This window comes from Chinchilla lanigera, unplaced genomic scaffold, assembly GCF_000276665.1.
Source record: "Chinchilla lanigera isolate Chin_1 unplaced genomic scaffold, ChiLan1.0 scaffold00019, whole genome shotgun sequence".
In the NCBI taxonomy this organism is placed as follows: domain Eukaryota; kingdom Metazoa; phylum Chordata; class Mammalia; order Rodentia; family Chinchillidae; genus Chinchilla; species Chinchilla lanigera.
The window spans coordinates 3,264,666-3,291,975 of record NW_004955420.1 but is presented as its reverse complement, the minus strand read 5'-3'; the positions used below and the strand labels follow the sequence as shown (position 1 = coordinate 3,291,975).

The 27,310-nt window shown below is 34.0% G+C and overlaps 1 protein-coding gene across 1 annotated transcript in view; it reads left to right on the top strand.

Moving 5' to 3' along the window:
- LOC106148324 (basic proline-rich protein-like) overlaps nucleotides 1-20,197 on the top strand; it is a gene marked incomplete in the record, with an annotated part of 89,209 nt that extends 69,012 nt beyond the window's left edge. Inside the window, 1 exon segment of the mRNA XM_013513332.1 lies at nucleotides 20,120-20,197. Within this exon segment, the coding sequence (XP_013368786.1) occupies nucleotides 20,120-20,136 (17 nt within the window).
- Between the last annotated feature and the right edge of the window lie 7,113 nt (nucleotides 20,198-27,310).

The window sequence follows — 27,310 nt, the reverse complement described above, 5'->3', positions numbered from 1 at the left end:
GAAGTCAATGAATAATACATGCAATGAACTTTATAATGTCATGTATACCAGGATCACTCAATTATAGTTATATTTTCAATTTATTATGATAAATATATAACCCATACATTTTCTCTCTAGCCCTAATCTAAAAATCTAACTTTTCTGCTGAACTGAGATTATAACATTGCCCAAGATTTCCACTACAGTATTGTTTTTCTTTCTAAATCTTTTAAGAGATTCCCCAGTTACATGCCTGTTCATTACATGCCATGTTCAATACTGAAGATGCCTTCAATAGTAAACATTTTTATGTTTATAGGTGAAAAATATCTAAAGAAAATAAAACTCTCAAAGAAATCCTTTTTCAGTGAGAAAAGTAATTAAAATGACATTTACCATAAATGAAAAATAACTGTATTCAGTAAATAAATGAAATGTAAACCAAAGAAGTTCCTCACTGTAAATCTTATGTATATATGTGTGTGTCAGTATGTGTAACTTTAACTCCCCAAAAATGTAGCATGCATTTTAAATTGAATAACAATGAAACCAAAAAAGAAAAGATCAATGCCATGGAAGTTCAAAAATCTACAATTTAATAGTCAAAATTTCTAAAAGAAAATACTAAAAAACAAAACTGACACTGAGAAAAAGATTTACAATACAAAAAAGTATAAAGTTATACATTTCTCCAAGATATTTAAAATATAGATGAGAGATTCTTATCAAACCCTCAAAATATAAGAAGCCCCAATGGAAAAGGGTACAATATAGAGTGAACAATTTACAAAGAAATAAAACAGATGTAAAATGCAATGCCAACTTCAATAGCAGTAAAATATGCAAATCAAATAAAGATAGAATATTTAAACCACCAGTTAGGGAAAGTTTTAAAACTGATTATGCCTTCTTTGTTTTCTCAAGTAAATATTCTCACAGATTGTTCCTGAGAGTGTAAAATACTAAAAGTTATCTGACAGAATGTGCAGAGCTAAGTACTAAAAACTTTAAAATTATTTTTAAAAACTTTAAAATGATTCCTACTTTAATCAATAGCTCTTGATTTAATTTTCATCCAATTAATTCCACATTTAAAATTTCTCTCTAGCACTTTAATCAGATTGCTATGTGAAGGACATTAATATAGAATTATTAGGAACACTGTAACTTAAACACAATCAAATTATCCACCAGTAAATAGGGTAATATTAAAATACAGCATGTAAATCCATCAACTTAAATATTTGTCAACTGAATAATTTTCATTATTTAGTCACCAAAAAGTGTAGAAGATGAAATATTTAAAAATATGAGAAAATATGTATAACGCTAAAAGAAAAACAGAATAAAACATTAAAACTTATTGATAACTCACTTATTTAAATATATAATGTACTTATATTTATGTACTGAACATAATATTTTAAAATGTACTTTTTATATGCTTATATTGTTATTTATACACTTACATGGCATTTACTTTATACTTATATACAATGTAAAATATATTTAAATGAGCGATCTTAAAATATTGTATAGCTATACATAATTTTTAAACATACAAATACATGTAATTTATAAATATACAACTATGCACCTCATATATGTTTTGAACATGTTTATGAAATTCAGAACTGAAAATGAAGTAATCAAAAAAATTCTCTTTAGTTTCACTTTCAAAAAAAGTGATAGTTCTGGTTCTCGCCAAAATGGAAAATTAGTACCGGATGCTGGCTGCTCCTTCTCGAGTCAGGTCCACCAATCCTGTTGATGTGTGTGGGCAAAGTGCATTTCACTGTCATTAAAAATATGGGGTAGGGGCTGGGGATTTAGCTCAGCGGCAAAAGCGCCTGCCTGGCATGCGCAAGGTCGTGAGTTCGGTTCCCTGTACCGGAGAAAAACAAAAACAAAAAAAAAAAAAAAAATATGGGGAATCCAAACTGATCGTGAATTATGTAGGCAACAATGTATGTGACTGCAGCCCGGTGTGGAGGCAGAAAGAGTAAACTCTTGTTATTTATAATGTAAAAAGTAATATACATCGAGAAGGACGAGTAACGCTAAGAGTTCACATTATTATAAAAAGAAACTCAGATGAAGACCGTCCAGGTCTGAAAGCAGAGCTCCGCATAAATGCCAAAAGCCTGACCGTGAGTCTTTTCAGTCAAAGCCTCCTGCCAGTCTGCTCCTTATATTCATCCAATCTAGTATTTTTTGAAGTCTTCCTCCTTGCTCATTTGACGAGAATTCCCAATCTAAACCTTCTAGAAGACTCAGATTTTCAACTTTTTGGAATACACTGTCAAATATTTCTGTCCAGTCTAATTCATCCCTGGAAATTGTTTTCAATCACAACTTTGGATATTATACCACTTTAGATCTTTTTATTGACTCCTATTCTAATCACTCATACATTCATTTTTCAAAGCTTATGGAAATCTTGTTTAAAGGCAGCAAAGTGTACCCATTTTAAGTGAACACATGGGATTTTTCACATACTTACCACCAAAATCAAGAACTAGAACATCTTCACCACCTTAAAAAACCTTTTGTCCCCTTCCCAATCAGGTCCCTGAAGGAAAGCATTGCTTTGCATTCTGTCAGAATTTTTATATTTGATATGCCTAGTTTTATAAAAATGGAATCATACAGTATGTACTATTTTGTATTAGACATCTTTATCACAGTATAATATTTCTAAGATTCACACATGTTTTTGCAGGCATGAGTAGTGACTTTTTATTATATCAGTACATGGTATAGCTATTGAGTGCTTCCCTATGTCTGTATTTTTTATCTGCTCACCTGTTGATGGTAATTTATATCTACCTCTTATCTATTATCTAGTATTAGTATCTAATATCTAGTATCTATTATCTTTTATCTAGTATCTATTATCTTTTATTTAGTATCTATTATCTTTTATGTTATCAATATTCAATTTTTAGCTGTTATACGAATTCTGTTATGAGCATTTCTGCCCTGTCTTTATCTCTACTAAATACTTTGTCCTAAAGTCAGATATGTGATATTAACACTATACTATTCCCTTTGGTGGTGTTGGGCTTTTTGCAATTTCAATTATCTGTGGGCAAATGTGCCACAAAAATACTAAATAGAAAATTACAGAAATAGCTCATAAGGGATTTCTGTGGCAGTAGGGATTGAACCCCCAAATTTCTCACTGAATTACATCCTGTCTTTTTTTAAATATTTTTTTTAAATTTTGAGACAAGGTCTCACTAAATTGCTAGCTTACTCATGTTAGGCTGAACTTGGATCCTCATGCTTCAGCTGCTCAAGGTGCCAAGATTACAGCCATGCACTTAAATTTGCAGCTGGATACTATTTTGAATACCATGATTCAGTCTTGCGCTGTCCTGCTGAACCCTGTCTGGCACATGAATCCTCTATCTAACAGGTACACACCGCATAGTTACCACTTGTGAGTTACTTAGTAGCCATTCTGGTTACCAGATTGAGCAACCAGTGCCACAGTGCTTGAGTTGAAGTAACACTTATGCAGTAGTCTAACTTCTTCCCATCAAGGAGCACTGATCGTGCAGCCATTGTGTCATCCCACATCAACACAAGAAGACCAGCTGCAGTGCAGTCTTTGCAGTATAGCAAGCTGTTTTGAGGGAAGGAGGGAGACCATATTTATATAGCTTTTATTATACCATATTGTTATAATGGTTCTACTTTATTATGGTCAATCAGTTACTGTTTTTAATTTGTAAAGTAACTTTTATCTTCTCTCTATATGTATATATAGTATAATAAATACAGTACAATATAGTACATATAGGGTTTGATACTATCCATAGTTACAGGCATGCACTAAAGTTTTTTTTAATGCATACCCTCATGACTAAAACAGGGCTACAAAATAGTCAGTGCCCACTATGTATTGTTGTACCATTTTCTTTTCAATATATGTTTCTCTATACATGAGATGAAGTTCTCAAAGACTAGAGAAGATTAAATTTGCATTTCATTCCATTCTTCTAATCTCTTTCTCTTCACTGGTATAAGACCATTTATATTTACTACTACCATCAGTATGGCTGAGTTAAAATATACCAGCTTGTCATTTACTTTCCATTTGTTTCTTGTGTTCTTTTTTGCTCCTTCTTATTTTGCCTTGATTATTTATCAGTGTTCTATTTTATCTCTGCCTTATTATTTACCTAAGACTAATTTTATTATTTTCTTGAGGGCATAAAATATGTATCCTTAGCTTAGTTCAACTTACTTTCCAATAATATATCATTTAAAAGAATAGATACTTACAACAATATATTGCTATCTCCTCTCCCCGCACTTTGTGTTATTGTTTTAATAGCCTACTTTTATATATGTTATGAAATTATATGTTATAAATTATTTATATTTTTTTATTTCAACAGTTCATTAGCTTTTAGAGAAATGTTAAAATGTAAATACAAATGTTCTTTCTCATCTTTTTGTGTACATTCTGGGATTAGAATTTCCTTTGCAAAGCGCCTGCCTGGCAAGCGCAAGGTCGTGAGTTCGGTTCCCGGTACTGGAGAAAAACCAAAAAAAGAAAAAAAGAATTTCCTTTGCAATTTGCTCCTGTGATGGCATACTGTAATAAATTCTCAAATATTATGTCTTCCTGAAAAAAAGATTTTTAATTGTTCTTTATTTTTGAAATATGTTCTCTTTCTAAAAGTTCTATCTTCTCTGTGAAATTTAAGGATGTTATTCTTTCATTTATTGGCTGACATAATTCCTGAAAATAATTGTGCCATCATTTATCTCATTAGTCCATGAATATAATATAGTTTCTTCCATCTGACTACTCTAGGCTACATCCATTGTTTTCAAATAGTCATCAATTTACTCATGATTTGCTTATGACATGAAATTTGTAAGTGCAAGTCATAGATGTATCTTCTTAACATCCTTTATCAGATCCAACTTCTTCAAATGGTTTTTCCTTCCCCACAATCTTTTTTCTGCTATGAGATTCCAATTAACTGCATGTCATATCACTTCATGCTTCCTCTCAGACCGCTAAGTCTATCATCATTCTTTTGCAGGATTATTATTCTTTGTTTTTTCTTTCTTTTTCATTATGGATTGATTTTATCATCATGCCTTCAAGTTTACTGATATGTTCTTTTAAAGCAGATTATTTGTATGTATATATATATGTATGTGTGTATATATACATAAAGCAGATTACTTGCATATATATATAAGTATATATATATACTTGCATATATATATAATTATATATATATTGCTGATTCCCTTAATCAAAAAATACTAGATATCTCTCCATATTTCTTCAATTTATTTGAGTCTTTGATTTCTGTCACCAGAATTTTGTAGTTTACATAATACAGATACTATAGATTTTTGGCTACATATTTACATAAAAATATACTTCTGGAGAAGTTATTGCAAATAGTATTTTTAAAAATGTCTCACTATTATTTATTGCTAGAAAAAAGAAACTATAGTTGATTTTTTGTATCTTATGGAATTCATTTATTATCAGCAGGAGTAGTTTTATTAGTTGTAATTTTTCACAATATTTAGAATTTCTCATCATTGTACTTGTGTATAAAGAGACTTATTTCTTCATTTCTAATCCATATGCTACTTCTTTTTCATTCTTCATTGAAATGTCTAGGACTTTTTGTATGATATTGAGTAATAACAGTAACAGAGCATTTGTGACAGTGGATATTACTTTCTTCTTCTATAAGAATAAAGCACCAAGTGATTTTAAAGACAAGAATTCAGTGTTTTATCTTCAAATATTTTGGTCCTATAGATATAATAGTTACAAAATTTTGATCTATCATAGTACATTTTCCTGTACTATGATTATGAAAGGGTATTGGAATTCAGTAAATAAATTTTGTCCATCAGTGGATGTGACCATGTGGTTTTCTCAGCATAGTAAATTATCTTGATTCATTCCAACATTGCTTCACCTTTACATTCATGGGCTAAAACTTACTGAGCCTAATATGATTCTTTTAGAAAAAAATTGTGTTTAACCTACCCAGTAGTCCAGAATACCTTAAGCATGGCATACTGTCATGTTAATTTCTCAATGTGGGATTTTCTGATAGAGAATGTATAGTATATATAGTATCACATCAAATTCCAAACCTGTGTGAGAGTTGTTTTTAGTTACTATTTCTCAAGGTGATTTGTTTTCTCACTTGCTTACACTCTATGTCATGATAGAGAAGTTATCTTGTCTTCTCGCATTCCTGTTAGATTACACTTATCTACAGTTTTGTAGAAGGCAAACATTTAAAAATTCCACTTTATTCAGAAAACTTAATTCTATCTGCCATGTTACTTGGAATCAAGTACTCATCTCATATTTCTGCATAGTGAATAAATGCAGACTTTTGACTTAGTGATTATAAAATGCTCCCAGAATTTTTGCTGCTCCAAGATCAATTTCTTCCTCTAGATTTCAGCTATTTCAATTGTGGGGAAAGTCATAATATTTAATAACATATGCGGACAAAAATAAACATTCCATTCTCATCAACAAGAAAATTTGATTTATCATTCATGTTTGTGGGTTGTAAATTTCTGCTTCATTACCATTTTGCCTGATAAATTTTTGTTTTTTTTTCAATTTATCTGTCTTTCTTAAAATCCTGTAGGTAAAAACATGTTCTTAAGAAATACCTGGTTAGAATGACAGTTGAAAATCATAACTTTCCAGAATGGAGGTAATACAAAGTCGCATCTACTGGTGATTCTTGTCTTAGCCAGTTATTAAAATAAAAACAAGAAAAGAAAATGTAAAACAAAACAAAACCAAAAAGGTTCAACTAAAATACGGAGAAGGAACCATGAGAAATCATAAGGGGATCCTGACTGTCTCCCCCACATTGATATTTTTTTATGGCCCAGACATTCCCCTGACAACTCTCATACATTTGACCTTTCTCTACCTCTTCATTTCTCTAATATACACTTGCTTTCTGTTTCGCGTCATTTCCTTTGGGTTCTGCTGTGTGTTAATGAGCTTTAATAAGATGGAAAAATACGGGCTATTGTGTTTGGGTGGTGAATGATTTACCTAGAAAATATAATGCCTTACCCTAATTAAAATGCATGTCTCCACAAAGCCTTCAAGGAGTAATGTTAATGGTGAGAATTTCAGACATTGTGTCAGCCTCATGGGGATCTATTTTTCATTGTGAGGGAATCTGGCATCCTTGAAATTTTAGTGCAACTGAATGGAAGGTCAAGCTGTGCTTCCACTCTATAAACTAAGCACAGAGTGGATTTAAAGATGATATCTTTGTAAAAGTGGGGGTAATTTGTCACACAATGAAATTTAATTTTTTTAAATTGGAAACATACTAAAGATAGGGACTGCATAAATGAGAATGAAATAGTTAAATGAAATAGTTAAAAAATAAAATAGTGAAGAAATTGTTATTAAAATTTCATTTAATATTTATATCTTATTAAAACTACACATTGTCAAAGTTTTTAGGACATAGCTTTCATTTTTTTTTGTAATTTGAAATTACTGATTAAAGTTTTTTGAGTAGGAGATTCAAATATCTGGTCCAAATTCAACCTATAAAAGAGACAGACTCAAAAATTATCATATTCTGCTATTAAATATTCTATGCAAGGAAAAAATAGATTTTACTCAATACTTTAGAAGTCACACTGGGGAAAACAGAGCATTTTAAAGTAAAGAAATATATAGAATAACAAAACAAAATTAATAAAATTTCTGAATGAAATTTTTAACATTGACATATGAGATTGAGTGACTAGGAATTTCTTGTATTTAGAATTAATTTTTTTTACTTAGAATTAATTCTAAACACATGTATTCAGCTTATACCTGCCCAAGAATTCCTTGAGAAGCAATGACAAATTAATACTAGAACTTGCACTGCTCAAAAAGAGAAGTCATTAACACATAGACATACTAGGGCCCCTCTAGAAGAAAAATAGTTCTTTCGTTAAGAGTTTTCACCAGTTCCTAGTCAATGAGGAGGAATTAGAATTTTGGTCTACATTCCACTGAACACGCACACACACACACACACACACACACTCACACATCTGAAGTTAGAGGAAAATGGCTTATTGATTACAGAAAGAGAATTGTACTTGTACATTCTGCTTATTCCAGGTTCACAATATGCTATCCTGTTAAACATCACCCTTCCAGAAAGGAGTTCTATTAAACTAATCTATTGTTATAGGTAGCACATATTCTAAATGACAAATCACTACGTTATCTGTAGCAACCCATGTCAGTGATTATAAAATGTCCTAAAACACACAAAAACTCTGTCTATTGCTTGCGTTTCTACATAAAGATTATCATAGAATCATAAAACAGTAGAGCTGAAAAGAACCTTAGAGATAATTAAAACAGCTAACTTTGAATAAATTACTATGTGACAGACATAGTGTGATAGACAGTTTATGAACTTTAATTACATTAACTTATTTCATGCTGATAATGCAATAGGCATCACTTGGGATGGAAATTGAGACACAGGAAGTTAAATGACTTGCCCAAAGCCCTCCAACCTAATAACTGTTGAGTTGGAATTTGAAATTGGCCCCAAAATCTGCATTCTTAACCACACATGCAAAATAAAGATAGGCAAAATTGCAATGGAAGAAAAATATTGGATTGGACTCACGTTTGGAATTTATGACTATTGAAATATGTCATCCTTATTTCCAGTTTTTGATTATTGCAATATGACTGCACTTAAGAAAAATGGACTTGGCTGTCCTTCTTGATTAGTCTAAGCAATTATACACTTTCCTTTATCTCAAAAAAAAACCTATAAAAGTCTATTAACTCAATATAGAATAATGGGACTCATTTTTTATGGAAAGATAAAGGCTTGAGCCTGCCACTCTTAATCCTCAATGAGTGTTTAAAACTTAAAACTATTTTCACTTAATACAAAATGATTTTATTAGAAATAATTGAAGTAATTACTTCCAAATTGATCTATGCTTCCCACTGCTACAGATTTCTAACTTTTTTCTTTTGAGCTTTTAATGTTTCAAATGTAAAGTGCTTTGAGACTTTTGTAAAAGATGCTTTTAAAAATACACACTGTCAAAGTGTTACCAGTTACTGTAAAACTCAGTTGCATCAGGTATTGTGTGTATTGAAATGTCGAAGTGATTCATCTTAGATTTCCTCTGTTGCTGTGTGACCTACACCACAGACATAAATGGTTTTAAACTCCAGAACAAGAGATTGCCCTCTTTCAGTAAAATGACCTTGGATGTGTAAGTGAATTAAATTCTCTATATCTTATTTCTAACTTGAATTAAATCAATCTATTTTTGCTCTCTCCTCTCACCTTTTACTCTGGTCCTCTCTTCTCTCTTTCTGTGCTAACTCCTTTATCTTCTTTCTGTCTCTCTCCAACCTTCCCTCCCCAATTTCTTTTTTCTCTTTTTCTCCACTGGAGGTCAACAACATATAGTGTTAAAAGAGACTAAGTGATGTCAAATGCTGAAAGAATGACTTCCTAAAACAAGATTAATAAATCAATTTCTAGCTAGGCATGGTGGCACACAGGAGGCTGAGGCAGGAGGATCACTGAGAGTTTGAGGCCAGCCTCAGCTACAGGGTGAGTTCAAAGTCAGCCTGAACTGCACAGTGAGACCTGGTCTCAAAAAACAAAAAACAAAAAACAAAAAAAATCAATTTTTGAACTTAAAGAAACAGAAGTCTGTTTCTAAAGGTGATTATTATTTCTTCAAGTATTTCTATCAAGTGTTCATAAAATTTAACTAGACACTATTTTTTGAAAGAAAGAGGTTTTGCAGTATTTAAGAAAGAAGATAATACCATTTTATGCTTTATGACAGGTACATAAACATGCAATTATCTTATATTGGTGCATTTGTATGAATCACAGGAGGCTTAAGTGGCAGATTCTTCTAGTCCCCTTTAATACCCATTTTGTATCACCTTTCATACTAATAGAGTGTTTAGCTTGGCAAATTGTCACACTGAATAACACTGTATTTCCATCTTTTTTGTAACTAGCTGTGGCATCATGACTATGTTTGGGTAACGTGATGAGAAACAACATGATGAAATAGAAGTGGAAAAATATTTGGGGGGAATATTCTTCAGGAGATGATGCAATTGTACCATTTGCCATTGGGTGAGATAGAAGTGAACACTCTGAACCATGAAGTTAAGGCCACATACAGAAGAATCACTCAGGGTAATTTTGTGTATCCAGCACCATAGCCTGCCACACTAGCTACTGGTTAAGATATATATATCTTATCACAGATATCCTACCATAGATATCTGATTTGGAAATAGCATAGCTTTTAATTTCCTAAAACAAACCTCAGACCTCAGATATGTACTAACAGGAAGTAGTTTACAAAGTCACACTACACCTAAAATCCATGCTTTGTTCTCTCTCCAATGCCACACTCACAACAGACTGGAGGGGGAACTAGACAAGGAGGGTAGTTCCAAGAGCCAGTATCAGGAGACTTAGAAAGCAGTAAGACAATTCCACCAAGAGAGCAGCATCTGCCTAGGAGACTGAACTACTCATCTTTTGTTTAGCAGAGAAGCCAAGCGCCTCCCTTCCTGCCAGTTAACTGCAATTGTCTCCTTTCTCTGAATAGAAATTTTATTGTGATTTGTTTCTTGTTGATCTGCTCTATCAATCCAGGTCCACTCAATTCAGAAAGAGAAACCATGATGACTTCAATAAGGAACTTTTAACGATGAGAGGATTAGAATATTAAGAAGTAAAGAGAGTCCTAAGGAACCCAGATAAGGATATCTTTGTCTTTATTTCTTGGTTGCCATAAGTTGAACAGCTTGTTCCACATACTCCTGCCTAGATGCCCGGCCTGCCACAGGCCCCAAAGCACTGTGGCCAACCAGCAATAGATTAAAAACTCCAGCATGGAGCCAAAGGAAACCTTTCCCCTTTTAATCTGATGTATCTCAGGGATTCTTGCAGTGATGGAGGACAAGCACTCCTGACTTGTGAAAAATCAATGTAGACATTTTTAACTGTTTTGCACCACCTTGCATTGAATCTTTTCTAGTATAGGGACTACAGTAGAGTGTCCTGGAAAAGCTTTACCCCACAGAACTGAGATCCTGAACTTATTGGAGAGGACGTGGTCTTGGCCTATTAAATGGCGGACTAAATCTGTGATGCGCGGCCAGTGTAGAATGGTGGAAAATGAGTCTATCACCCAGTGTATGGCAGAAAGTTGTTCACGGAGAAGTGTCTCACCGGAGGCACTCTACCACCACATCCACTTGAGATGGCACTAAAAATTCTGAGTGCTGCCAGGAACAGAGGCAACGTGAGGAGCATTGTGTGTCACAGCAGCAAATAGCTGCAGGGTGCTGCTGGCTATAGTGCCCTGCAAAAGCAAATACCAGAAGAAATTGCCAGTGCTGCAAGAGCGTGGTACTGCAGAAAACTGTATGTGCTGTGGGATTCCAGAGTAAGCGTGCACCAGAACCAGAAGGGGAAATCTGTCCCTCTTGCAGTTTTTCTCCATGCATCCTCCCCTGACAGTTTCTGTGCCCTCTGAAAAATAAAAGGAAAATTGTCCACCTCTGTTTTCATAAAGCAGTTATGTTAGTTTTCCACTACTGTAACAAATCCCTGAGATAAGTCATTTTCTTCTAACACAAAAGGTTTCCTTGGATCAGTTTTGGAGATTTCAATTCATAGCTACTTGGCTTCATTGCTATTGGGCCTGTAACAAGGCAATGCAAAAACGCAGGAGTCTGTGGAGAAGCTGTTCCACTCACGACAGCCAGGACGTACAGAAAGTAAAAGAGATCCATGTTTCAGAGTCTGCTTTGAGGACATGCCTTCTAATGACTTAACTTCTATAAGGCCCACCTCTCATAGGTTCTGCCGCCTTCCAACAGCACCACAGTTCGGGGACCAAGACTTTAACACATGGACCATTGCAGATCATTTAAGATCCAGACTACAGCAAGAGGCAAAATGACTGATTCAGAAAGGAGAGCTAATGAATTGATGACTTGTACATCCATCACTGTATACTGTGTGTGTGAAAGAAGATAGCATATCTTTCAGTTTTAAATCAGGAGACTATGAAAAACAGAGCCAGTCAGAGAAAACCACAGCTTACCAAAAAATTTGGAATTTGAACTGACGCAGTACCTTTATGATCTTGAGGATCATTTGCCTGTGGAAGAAATGAGTGTATTGTCCGTATGAGAAAAAAACAATTTACACAGATATTTGAGTACAAAAAGTGAGAGCTACAGGAGTGATTGCTAATTGTCTGCAATCTGACCTTCCTTTCTTTCATAATATTCTTAGCTGGGTGCCTGGCTGCTCAGAACAGAGTTTCATTTCTAGCTTCCGCAGCAACTGCACATTGCCAATGGCAGTTCACTTGTCAGACTTGGCTCTGTCTGATTAGTGAGCTGGAAGAAGCATGTAGCAGCTTTCATGAGCAGACTCTGAAGAATAGCGAACATTATCTCTTTAACTCTCTTCTTGGTTCCATCCACTTCAGATTGTCGTTCTCTTCTTTTTGTACAGTGAAGTACATCCATTATTCTGTTTACCTGCTTTTGTTGTTGTTGCCACCATTGTATCTAAACATTATATACTCCATCTGTAAGTGAGATTATTACTCCCAATTACCTATGAAACACTACCTTGGTATGATCTGATTATTCTCCTGTTGTTCATAATGCCTTTTAAACCAATTAGTTCATAAAAAAATGTTTATGTCAGGAAGCAGGCAATAAGTTGAAAGGGAATCCAGAATATATGAAGCACATTACAAATATAGGTAAAAAAGTTGGGAATCTTTGTTACTATGAATAGACTGTTCAGGTCAAGTATATTCTGTGCATTAAGATGGATAGTAAAAAGTTGAATATAAAGTGGACTCTTTGCAAGATTCACATATTTTGGGTATGGTGTACATTTTTGTAAATTCATGTGATTGGGTTCTAATTAAGTTGCCTGTGTCACTGATGGAAATATTAATGAAATACATGTGAGATTGAGTCAGGTTTCTTGACTTCCCGTTGCTATCTCATCAATAGCAGAACATTGCCACTTCAAAATAGTGCAAGCTATGGAAGCAGTCAAAACAAAGAGAAGGTAAAAATGTTTTTCTAATGGTTCCCAAATGAAATAAATAAACCAAAAATTAGAAATTATTGTAGATGAGTTCAAAGTGTGATTGAGATTATTAAAGCTGCTAACAAGTATCACTACTGACATATAACAATATTCACAATGCAGGAATAGCTCATAAAGACATCAAAATTTGCTTTATACTAGTGGAAAGAAAGAAAAAGAAACAAATGGAAGAAAACAACCTAGTTACTCCAAAATGAATTGCAAAGATTAAATATTAAGAGAAAAAAAATCTATATATAAATATGAGTAGTTGAAAACTATGGAAAGCCTTACATATTAATAATTACATAAAGGTGAGATTATTCAATTGAGAGAAATTACACAAACCACATAATTTAAGGAGGGTCCAGATTTGTGTGATATCTGTCATAGACTAAATTATATCCTCAAAATGTAGGGACTGTGTTTTGCAAGGGAAGTGACTAAGGTTCAATGAAATCATTAGTGGGTCCTTAAGCCAGTAAGACAGAGTCCTTCTTAGCAGGAAGAGATGCCAGAAGACCCGGTACCGGAGAAAAACCAAAAAAAAAAAAAAAAAAAAAAAAGACATGCACGAAGAGAGGGCAGGAGGAGAGGCCTTGATTAACACAATAAGAAAGCAGCTATTTGCAAGACAAAGAGGCCGCCACAAAAGGCAAACCTGCTGACACCTTGATCTTGAGCTTTCAGCTTCCAGAAATGTTAGAAAATAAATTTCTATTGCTTTAACCACCCACTATGTGATATTTTGTTATGATAGCTCTATGTAATAAAAATCTCAAAATATGGTCAAGAAAAGAATAAAATGAATGTGATTAATGAGCGCATACTTTGTGCATTGGCCGTATTTCTAGATTTCAATAGTATAAATCTCGCTTTGAAGTGATTTTTAAAATAAACAAATTGTCTATGTCTAATTGATGCCTCTGTTCCGCGCCTCCAATTTCCCATTCTGTTAGTTATCGCTGAGAACTAAATATTTTTGTACAGGTTTCAGACCCTTTATTTATCAGCAGTTAATAGCAATGTATAGAGAAACTGTAAGGACCAAATTGATACCACAAAAGCCAACATACACTATACCTTCATAAGAAAATTTAGATCAAAAAGGGGGGAAAATTTTCAACTACTCTTTCAAAGTATAGGTAAAGTAATATTATTTTATAGCTATGTTCTATGGGTATGTTTATATTTTCCTTGCATTTCTTTCATGGTTCAAGGGATTTGCACTAAAACTCATTTCAAATAATTTTAAGTTGAAAAAAATCACAGAAGAAATGCATCACATTCAATAATTAAATACAAAACTCATGTCATTTTAAAATTTTTATGTATTCACAATCAAATTAGACAAATACAATGGCCTTCACTAATGTTAAGGGTTTAGGAGATCAGATTAAATAAACTCGACCTCAACTAAACATATTTGAAATAAGCTTTAGTACATGTAAAGGACATTGCTCTAATTGACTTAGTACCTAAGTGAGACTAAGCATCATATATAATTTTTAGTTCATTAAAGTGTATCAATCAGTTGTATGGTCTTGCTGAGGTCACTGGACCCCTCAAGATTTTAATTTCCTCATATATGAACAAACCAAAACAGGGCCATGGAACTTCTAAAGCAGATCAGTGCAGTAATGGTCTTCCATCTGTTCAAGCCCCCATCTATCCACACCCTTAGATAATTTTGCCTACATTAACTCTGGACTTACTCTTTTACTTTATTTTTTAGGGTAAAACAATAGACTTGCAAAGGGCTTGCACTTTTAAACTTGTTCTCTCTAAAGCAGCAGGAACCCTGACATAGGAACAAGCACAGATTAGCCTAAAGAGTGAGGGATGTGTCCAGCAGTCACCCCCTAACTCAGTGCCACTGTCAACAGCAGGCCCATCAGCAGGCCGTCTGTTAGCATCAGTCTGTGTTGGCCCGGCACGCCCAAGTCCGCTTTGCTGACCACTTAGATATGTGGGTGAGCCCATTGCCAAGCAGCCAAGCCAGCAGACCGCAAGAACGTCTGCAGAAAGCTGAAAACAATAAAAGGTAGCTGATAAATTTTGGGTGATTTGGAATACTAATAGTTATTGGTACAATACTTAAAGTCATCTTCAGTTCTAAAATATTTATTATTATTATTTTATTTGGTACTACATTATAGAATTGCAAAGGACAGTCATTGCAAACAGAAAACCTGTTCAAATTTATCTATTTGGACAAACTTTTGGGCCATCCTTGCTGGCTGGGGCAGTCCCAGTTTCCTCTTGTTCTTCTAAACACCCTTCTTTTTCTCAAAATCATTTTCATTGAGACAAAGTATTATCTTATGATCTTGAAATATATTCTACATACTTGGAAAAGGAGAGAGAAAACAATGTTGATAATTGTCAGTAGTTACATATCAGTAATCTATGTCTTCATTGAGCACAAAACATGCAAAGCCCTATGAGTAGAATTATGATACAAAAATCAATAAAATAAGGTTCATTTTTATGAACACTTGTACATGTGAACTTATTGTATATATTACGTGGTTCAGATGCAAGGTTTTGGAGCCTAGTTGCTGTGATCAATTTTCACATAAATGCTGCAATATTTTGTACCCTAGGTTAGTCATTTTGAAAAATGATTATAATGATAATTAATCATCAGGTTTGATAAGCTAATTGTGCTTATACATACATGTACATTATATACTTACCTTAAAACAGTATTTATGAGGTAGTATTGATGAGGTATTATAAGAAAAACATAGAGACAATAATATACATACTTTATAGCTTCGCTTTTAGACTGTGACAATGTAAAAAGACAAAAATTAAGAGTAATCTCCTTAAAACCATATACTGATACATACCATTACTTAAATATGCATTACCTTTGTGCTGTAGTGGAGTCAAACCTCAAAGTTTCCACTCTGAGTGAAAGTCCTGCCCCTATTTACATATTCTTTCTATTCTTTGCTAAGTAACTACAGTTGATTCTGTCTAAATTCAATGCATGTGTGTATTATACGCCTGTGCAAAATACCTGTGTAAAATAATGCCATGTCTCATCTACTCAAATGAGCACTGCCATTAGTTTCTATTAAATTTTTAAAGTAATATAAAGTATAAAATTCTGATTTTTTTATAACTGTACTTATTCTTCTCTTTCCCAAAGTAATTTCAAAGTCTTCTGAGTTACCAAAGGCATTTATTTATAACTGAACTGTTTATATTGGCTAAATGAGCAAATCACTAGTTAGGAAGAAAATGCATCTAGACTGCACATAATAACTACTTATCTTGGAGATCTCTGCTGGGTATAGAATAAACAGAGGTACAGATGTGCACTTGAAGATTATTAAAGGTGCCCCTTTTACCTGTCAGATGTGACTTTAAGGAATGATATGTGTATATGACACAAAATAGAAAATACTTCTCTTACATATTTTGTCTGTTACTTATTTTGTGACTTTTGGCTTTGTCTCCAACTACACATGATTTTTCTCTGGTCTGGCCTTCTCAGTACAGTAATGATTGACCTGTGCTATAGCTGTTGTCAGCTGTTGCTGATTCCAATATATAAAGAAAGACTAGATGAGTTGAATTATGCTTACATGCAATGGTTCCTGTGTTTCTGAGTTCTAAGTAAATTCAGATATTTAAACTACCTAGCAATTAAAATCCTGGAAGGATGAAATAAAACATATGATTTCTTTCACTGAATTATCCCACTAACAATAAAAATAGTAATTGTATTTTAATTCTATATATGAAGATACAATTAACATACATGGACATGATAGAATGATCTTTAGTTTGCAGCCTAGAAATTAATAGAATAAATAAAAAGATTAATAGGATTTGAGTGTGAAGTCTTTAATTATTAAAACAGCAAGGACAATCACACACTTTTAGCCAGTGAGAATCAAGAATAAGAGAGAAATAGTACTAAAAGTTGAAAAGTTGCATTACACTCGAACTGTAACTATTTTCAGAGCTGTCTTTTCATGTGTTCACGTGAGGCACAGAAAGTAAGAGAAATGATGGTTTCTCAAACTTTCACTTGCTAGAAAGGACAAAGATGGTGTAACTTTTGTCTAGAATCATATATACCTTACTGTAAGTCCTCTTTCAAACACATATTATGTTATTTATATTTTAATGAGCTTATCTTGACTTTTCTTTAACATTTTCTAATCCTGCACAGAAAATAAAAATCTGAGAAACAAAAGTTAAAAGAACAACAAAGGCAAAATAGATTGGATTTTTCCATGCCTCTAACCTTAAAAAATTCAAAAACTTGTAAGAGTAACTGCATATGAGTAAGGTAAATGATTTATTGAAAGTTACGAATTACCTATTGAATAACAATTTGTGGCAGGCTTTTGCTTTTCCATTTTGAAGAGAGAAAGGAGAAAAACAATAAAAATAATACAGAATTTCAAAACAAGATGGTAGGAAATTAACAACAGTTATTGTATTGCATATTGTTATCTTCAAAGTAGTTGCTCAGATTACCAGATATAGGCATGCAAGACTGATCAATCAATATAAGCACTAAATGTTCCTTCAATGAACAGAAATTCGTTGTGCAACTATCTTAGCTGTCTTGTGTATATATATATATATTTTTTTCCCCTTCTTCCTTTTCTCCTTTCTCCCACCTGAGTTGTTGTGAAAAGGGAAGAAACTGCTGTTGCTGTCTTTTAAGATCATCTTTTTTGCTAAGATTTTGTTTTTCACAGACATATTTGCAATATATTCATCATGATGAGTTGGTACATGTACATAACACATCTTAACAAGAGGAAGAAGCTGCGCCTTTTAGCTGGGCATAGTGGCTTATGCTTCTTTTCGCAGTATTCTGGAAGCTAAGGCAGGAAGACTGTCAGGAGTTCAAGGCCAGCCTGGACTCCATAGTGAGAGTGAAATCCTTTCTCAAAAATATAAATAAATAAAAACACTGCATCTCTGGAAATGTAACATAAAAAGGAGGATTTTGCAAATGGCTCAAAATATGCAAATAATAACTATGCCATGAAAAATTGTAACAGTATATTTGTCTATACCAGTAGAATCAGTGAAGTGTCACTTCCTTTCACCTTTGTTCTGAACCAAACACTCCTGAATAGATGTGATCAGGTATACATGCCTCACTTAACACAGTATTTACCTGTAAGCAGGATGAGAGAGGAGCAATGAGATGGGGAAGAAATTCAACACAATATTGCATTTCAACACCTGTAGATGCTAGAAAGAAATGCAAATTTGACAGGTAAGGTGTAGAGGTCAGAATGGCTACATACAAACACTTATAGAGGAGGAAATAGAAAACACAGTTGTTTTATCACCTCCAAAACATGCAGAGGAAGACTTTGTTCAGTAATAGGTTTCTAGGAGGTCAGACTCCAGTGAAAGGAAAACCCCACCTCAAAAGCTTATATTATTCTACTCCCTAAAGTATTAGTTCGAGGATACAGATATTTAGCCAGAACGGTGTAAATGCAATAGTATAAGAGCGATTGTGCTCCAATGTTTAACATTCCCTCCAGCCCTGAAGGCCCTCATTTCAATGATCTTCAAATATACAGTTAGCTCAGAGAAAGTAAAAGCAATTTGTTTGTACAATAACGAGTGTGAGTACTCATTTTTTAAAAAACTACATTCAACACCTAATTCCCAAAATCTCAAAATCAAAAATTTTGTAGGAAAAATTTTACCAAAGCAAAAGTGGTCCAAAGGTCCAGATATGGTAGCTGGGAAATTTCCCTGACTGAAAACATCACTTATTTCTCATCTTAGATTCGTTTACACAGGAACTCAGAGATTTATATTTGCAATAAGACAAACCAAAAGAAACCAAACAAAAACTTAAAATCAAAAGTGAACATGAGGTGGAATTTACAAGAAATATTAAAGTTTTTTAAGTTCATGTAGGAGAAAAGAAAGAAATATATGTGGTTTTTTTGCAAGGGAAAGCAGGATGCTTTAGATGGATGCTATGATCTCCATATTTTAAAATGCCTTATATGTGCCAGGAGCTCACAAACAGCTTCTGTTCTCAGTTTCTGTACGCCAACCTCCTTGTTTCTGTACATTTTCAAACCAACCACCTTCATTATCTAGCTCGTATTTGGTCTTCTCTCCTGAATGAAATGTAGACTTAACCTCTGACCTGCAAACTCTCAGGCTCTATGGTCTGTTTAAATTCTACTCACTATTCTTTTATGACAGCCCATTTTAGATCCCAAAGAGGTGGGAATTATGACCCTTCTTATCTATGTATTCCAGGAGGAGGACAGAGTTGAGCTCAATTTTAGAATATTCAAAACGGACATATTCAATAAAACTTTATTTCTAATATTACTTTTCATAGATGTCCGTGTTACAGTGCAGAAAATCAATTTTGATTGCTTTGTGAGAACTTCTTAGAAACTGTCTAAAGATGGCTTAAATTTACTGAACCCTTAGGGCCATCCCCGTGCTGGTCAGAAAGTGCGTACAAAAATCCTGTTCCCTTGAATAAGAGTACAAGACATGCCTCAAACACTTACTGAATATTAAGTTTCTCGTGCAAAGAATTCATTCTTTTTATATGTTATAGTAATCTCAACACCACTTCTCACACATGCTCAAAGCATGGGATCTACAACTAGATTCAATTTATGCTACGTTGTGTCACCACCTGTGAATGAAAATTTGAACATCACTGATGTTACATGGAGCTTAAATAACTAATCTTTAATCATGTTCAGAAATGACTCGGACATAACGAATTTTAGCCTGAGACCCTACAAGTACAATCGGAGACTCAGTATAAATAATATATACTACTGTCTTCCCAAGGAGGATGGTCCCAGCTACATTTGAATGAATCGATCCAGTTTCCCGTGGACATATTTACTTAAACCTATTATGGGGGCATATTCTGAAGTGAACTAATGCTCACATTTTGTTTGCAGTTCTGTTCACACTGTAAAGTTATGACAGAGACAACCTCCAGCTACTTTTATAGAAGAGGGAGCTGATAGAAAGTGACGACTGATAACATTTCCAGGTTAGAATCATCTTTTTAATTGACTTTTCTGTAGTGCATAACCAAGGAGCCTTAAACAAAAAATTCTGCCCAGACTTTGTATTAGGGAAGAAACTGTTAATGAAATATCTATCTGTACCATATTTGTAGTAGCTTATTAATGAGGTATGAACTACTAAGAATGTTTCTTCAACAAAGGGAGGGGTTAGCAATTAGACATAAGAAAATGCTGCCATAAATTAAGACTGTTAAAATTATGGCTGGAACAAATGAATTTAAGAGCCTGCAGTCAAAAAAATATTAAGGAATGAACATAGTTCTTTGTTTCATATTGTTAGTTATTAAAATGCCCAGAAAGATTGTCCCTAAAATACACAGATTTATCTTTCTAAAGAGATACCTTCATTAATTGCCTTTATGTTATGCTGTTAGTTTTAAGCAAAGTTTAAGGATTTATTAATTGGAGTGCTTTACTTATCTTCTATAGATAATATGTAAAATTACCAAGTAAAATTCCGGATACATAGTAATGCTTGATAACAGAAAATTCCATCGGAAGAGATTATACTTGGATCATATTGTTGTCTAATACTTAACTCCAACTGAACTAAATCATCAAAATTTATTTCAGTTTGGCATCCACATATTAAAAATAACTAACACTTTCATTTTTAGCCCTTCTATTTCTCTTTCTAAAGTTTATTACGTTTGTTTTCGCGAAGCATGCTAGCCTCAAAGAAATAATTTCAAACGCTAATTTGAAATACTGAATTTACTACACTGTCTAGTGTCTTGCAAATTTAATAAACCTTCCTCTCATCCTGTCATCCAAGCATTGCTGACAATGGTAACTTGCACAGGGCCAAGGACAGAACACTATGATTCTCAATGTATACTTCTTTAAGGACAAAGATTTGTTCTATGCCACGGTTGGGGGGATGACAGCAGAGTGAATTAATGCGATTTATTCTTAGAGCAAATGTGGCCATTCAGCATAATATCTTAATTATGATAAAGATAAAAAAAGTAAAAGAAATTATTTCAGAGTAAAAAGGAATAGCATGAAGATACTATGTAATCTACTCTTTGTCTATGAGGGATTTGGACCTTTTATATTAATCACATCTAATTCTTTGAACATCTCGCCAACATCATTTAAAGTCATAATTAGCACTAAATAGCAAGAGAGGATCACCAACTCAGAGGTCATAGATGAAAGCCAAAGTATTGACTTTGAAGTCTGCTAACATTATTTGCTTCAACAAACTCGACTAAGTCTGATATGTGCAGACAATGGACATTTGGGCAGTAGTTGTATGATGCGGTGAAATGGAACTAAGGTAAGATAGAAACATTTAAAATACACAGTGACTTGGGATATGGCATATATAAGTGAAATGGTAAATTTTGATCCGGGGGAAATAGAATGGCAACTCACCAAAGTGTCTATAGCTAGTGACTCCAGTTTTAAACAAATATGCAATTTCATGCAGACTACCTTGTTAGTCATGCACTTTGCTCATACCTTAGAAGTAGAAGAGATCCTGAAGACAAGGATTAACATTTTTACTTGTAATATATGAAATATGAAATTATGACCATTACTAAAGTCAAAAAATAAATGGTGCAGCATTGTTTCCATTTCTACATCTACCATATATCTGACATGTATTACTACGGATCAAACTGTTCTTACTGCATATGTTTCATTTATGGAAGTCAGTGAGAAGTAGTCCAGAGGAAAGAGTCACTAAGTTGCATGGTAAAGTCAACCCACCAAGAGGTTCACATGGAACTTCTTACAGGTGTGGGAGAGACCAGAATTAACCCACGTGGTGTAGAAAGGACTCATTAGGTGGCATAATGCCTGACAGGTACAGGGCACAGTGAAGCTTACTGAATCCGTGTACTGCCTCTCACTAGCTATTCCACCTTGTCCAGTCACTTAACCCCTTAGCTTCTCAAACATACAATGAGAATAATAATACCCAAGATTCCTGTGACAAGTGCTGGGAAATTACAATATGTACTTAGAAAATTGTTAAGTGCAGACATCATTTCTCTAGAATTTACTTCTTTTTGACAAAATATTTCTAAAATAAGAAGGTAAGTATCTTTCACTTGAGGATATATAAAATTGATTGCTTAGACAACTTCTTTTTTTGTAGAACTTTACTTGGTTAGAAATTTTGCTCTCAAAGAGTTTGGTCTGACATAAATGGAGATTTGCCTAGAATTTCAGGTTAGGACAAGGATGTGGTAAATTCCACATAGGAAACAAATCTAAGTAGTCAGTTAAGAAACAAGATGGGCTGCAATCATTTTGCAAAGTGGTTGGGAAGTATCTTTTATACTAAAGTTGAAGATATATTCTATAATGACCCAGAAATTCCACTTCTATATATAGACCAAACAAAAGCATACTCATGTCTACCAAAGATGTTTACTAGAATGTTTATAGAAATGTAATTCACAGCAACTTCAAACTGGAAAGTACACAAGAGACCTTCAATAGCTGACTAGATAAATTGTGATATATCCACACAAAGGAGTACTACTTAAAAATGAGGATGAATGGCATACAATTACATGTAATAATATGATTTTCATAAATGTAAGGTTATGCAAAAATATGAACATAAAAGAATGCATATGGTGGGATTCTATTTAGGCATAAACACAAAAGCAATAAAATAATGCTGTTAAAAGTGAGAAAAATGCTTACTCTGAGGAGCTGGGGTAGAAGGGCTGGGGGTGCTGCATAAAAAGTTGAGTGATGGTGGTAATTTCCTATTGTTTAATCTATGTATGACTGCCCAGGTTTTTAAGTTTGGGAGAGATCATGAAGCTCTATACTTACGTGTTCACATTTCAGTATGTATGTCATACTTCATTTTAAAATTAAGAAATTACATTGAAATAATAGTGTTTGATTTTAGCATATGCTTTGATCTTTTTCCCCATAGCCTTCAGAAGACAAGAGATCTCAGGAGACCAAAAGAAGTTTTAGTGTATGTGAGTTCCTGAATAAATGCCAGAAAACACATTGTTTAGAGACATCATTAAAATTCATGCAATTTAAATGTTAATGTTTTAAGCATAACCTTATGCCAAAGGGAAAATGCTCTATTTGCTTCCAATATGTAAATTTTAAATTTACATAACTATATCATAATATTTTTCTTATAAAAAGTTAAATTAGGATAAGAAGTCTTTTATATCTCCACTGCATATTTATATGCAATCGTACCAGTGCCCCTTTCAACTCATTTCTGGACACAGTAAACAACTGTACTGCTACCTACCACTGACTCCAACTCTAGGTTTCAAGTGGTACTTGAAACTTGAGGAAGAAAAGTATTGCAAAATGTACCGCTTCACAAGGCATACATCTCCACATACAGAATCATATTCCTGTTTTAATATTCGTCCTTTGAACTTCCTTTACAAATAAAATGCTATTTTACATAAATGAATTTTACTTTACATTTTTATATTACTTAGCATATATGGTTTAATATTTGCTGAACTGACCCACTCTTCATTTGCCCGGTATGCTTTTCTCTTATTTATGGCTACCACACTGAAAGTGAGAGCAGTTTTAAGTGATTTTGTGAAACTTTGGTGTACGTGATTTTTTCTTGATGGTATCAAAGTTTGGCTTTATTCATATATTTTTTTCTACTTTTTAATGAGTCAAATGTTTTTATTAAGTCATATATACTCCATTTCATTGTGAAAAAACAACCATATACAGCTTGCTAGAATCACTTGAGCTCATGAAGTTCTTTAAGCTGGTATTCCAACATTAGTTGTAGAAGAGCACACAAATTGCCATAATGGGCTGATTTCCCTGGGTCATGAATGTATCAAATGCTCTTTTAGTTCTACCAATTTCCTCTAGAGCCAGAAGTCCAAAGAGATAGTATTTGGTCTCAAAACAGCGTGCATAAACTTAGCATTAGCTAAATGGCTTCCACTTCCATTGTCTGCAGATCCCCTCTGTCCTGCGGAAGACACATCTTGGCTGTACCATAGCCTCCTTCTCTCAAGAGAAGGAAATCTACTTTTTCATTATTGTGAGTCACATTATCAAATATTTTATGAATCATTAATTATCAGTAATCCTTGATTCTTTTTTTCTTGCCTATTTCCTACTCTGGAATGTATACTAGAGGGTAAACAGTGGAGATGTGCCTTTCTAGCTCCCTCTTTCTCTTCTCTATGCAAGCCTCTGTTAGCTACCAGTGACAAGAACAGGACAGAGATGATAAAGATGATAAAGATGCAGTTTGTGCCATCAAAGAGTTTATAAACTATGGCCAGGATCTGCAGTTTTGAGGGGAGAGTCTGGTCTAAAGAACAGTCTAAAAGCCACAATAATGATTAAATGAATAGGGGCTGGGGATTTAGCTCAGCGGCAAAAGCGCCTGCCTGGCAAGCGCAAGGTCGTGAGTTCGGTTCCCGGTACCGGAGAAAAACCAAAAAAAAAAAAAAAACAAAGAAATGAATATATCTTCCTGTGTAACGACAAGGATTAACTATGAAAGCTAACAATTCTCCCTATAAACAGTACTGAAAAATAAAGTTTAGCATTTTCCATATTTCACATTTGCCTATAACTTGCTATTTAAAAATTAAGTCATTTGCCTACTCTGTAGTGTACGTTTAGATTGTAACCCTTAAATCTAGTAACAGTCTTACTGGATAAGCAAACCAGCAAAGTTAGAGGACAGGTGAGCACTGCACTACAGGGAATCTGGAGTGCTCCTCGAAGCACCCTGGAGGCAGCTTGTGTCCCTCAGAACAACTTATAGCTAGAAATAACATTAACAGTGTAAAATGATTTTGCTGAATATTGGGAGGTACATTAATGCAAAATACATAAATGTTGTTACTTCAACCACAAATTAATTTGTAAGTAGTACAGATTACTAAATGACTTTACAGAAGAGAAGTATATTTTTTCCTATCCTCTGTAGGAGTATTTTACATATGTAGTCAAGTTGTTGCTGAGATACCTTGGCTTCCTGGCGGTTAACAAATGCAGAAAAGAATCATGAACATTACTTGGCATTGTATGCATGCTGTCTTGATTTATTTGCACTTACTGTTTGGACTATATTCTTAAAATTCACCCATGCAAGGTCAATATTTTTCTTGCCACAATTGTGTAAGGCTAATGATTATAATTAATGCACAAAACTGGATAACTCTACTAAGATATATATATATAGATATATATAGATATAGATATATAATAAAATTGGCCAATGTGAATTGAGGTATCCAAACATATAATAAAATGATATGCATTACTTTGGCATCAAATCCTACTTATATGATATGTACTATTCATATTATTTATGTTTTTTGGAGTAAAATATGAAATGACCATCCTTTTTAAAGGATACTAACTCTTTGATAGTGTAGGGTAGAATATGAGGCCTATTTGTCCAGTATCTTTTAATAACTTCCCATCTTCTGACTGCTCCTTAAAGTTAGTGTCCCTTTCTGTCCTATTCTTTTCACTATACCTAGGTAATTTCTTTCCCTATAATTGGCTTCTATTACCCTGCAGGAGGAGGAGGAGAAAGAGAATGGGGAGGGGGATGGGGAGAAGGTGAAGGAAGAGAAAAAAGAGGAGAAAGAAGAGGAAGAGAAAGAGAAGGAAGAGGAAGAGGAGGAGGAGAAAGAGGAGAAGAAAAAGAAACAAAGACAGCAGCAACAACAAATAACTACTACTGAAAAAAACAATCATAATCCCCTCTATCCTCAGCTAGAAACCTAGGAGCTATCCAGATTCTCTTCTCCGTCTCTCTCAACAGCCAGGCTTTGTGTCCCTCTAGCCCATCTCTTTGATACTCTGCAGAACTGCCTGATAGACTCCTTTCTCATTGTGCAGGTCCCCCTGTCATTCCTACATCCATTTATCCACTTTGTAAATATATATGAAACATCTTCTCCATTGGAAGATCTTATCACCTCGTTGCAATTACCTTCTGCTTTGTGCCTTTAGTAGCATTTCTACAATGGGTGGAAACCTTTCTCCTTTCTGCCAGAGTAATGATTTTAAAATTCAAATCTTGTCCTGTTCCTTCGGTATTGAATGACTTTTGTTACTTTTACATAGAGGAAACTATGTGGCTTTCATATATTAAAGATCAGGGGAAAATTGATGCCAGGAAATTGTTAAAACATTAGTAATATTTTCAGCATCTAATCTTAATTAGAATTGATATAAAATTAGAAAGAAAATATTAAATCAGCTACCCTTCAATTTTATGCCAAAGGCCCATGCCAGAATAGTTTCAAATGGCTAAACAGTAGCAATAATTGATTTCTTCCTTTGTCCCTTCCCACTAATTGAGGATAGATGAGGACATAAGTTCTCATACCTGTATATTTAAGTTTCTTAACTTTTTTTGCCAACTGGCAATGGGGAACCTTGAGCATAGCATATTGCAGATATCAAGCCTCTCGGGGAAAAAAGATGCAAATTAAGCTGAATCGGCAAGTATACCCACTATTCAGTGGGTATCCTTCCCTTTAACTTTGATGTGAATGATTGAAATGACATTGTAAGAAGGAAATGAAATTGACATAGAGTAATATTGTAGTGTTACATTTCAAACTTGTACATGAAAACCTCTATTTGTCAGATTTAGCCCTACGATAAATCTGATACAGGTAATATTATCTGTCCGATAATATATTGTAAAAGACTTCAAGAGAACTGCTTCCTTAATTGTCCCAAAAGCATAGAGGCTAGGCAGGTAAAGATTCTGGAGCATGATGATGTAAAACCCTTCTTTAAATGAAAGTTAAATCTGCAAGCAGATAAATTTGGAGGTGTTTTTATTGAAGCTGGCTTGGGCACTGGAACCCTGATTACTCCTTTGCCTGTCCCTGTACCTATCCAACTCCTGCAGGACCCTAGCTACTGTTTTCATCTTGCAGAACTTGATTTTAATCCCATTAGCCTATGGGGTAATATTATTATCTATTTATGTGGCATAACAAACTCTCCAGAATTCTGTTCCTAATTTTCTGTTCTGATTTGTTACTTTGCGCTGCCTTTCAGCTGCCCTTTCACCCAGGCCTCTCCTCTTCCCCA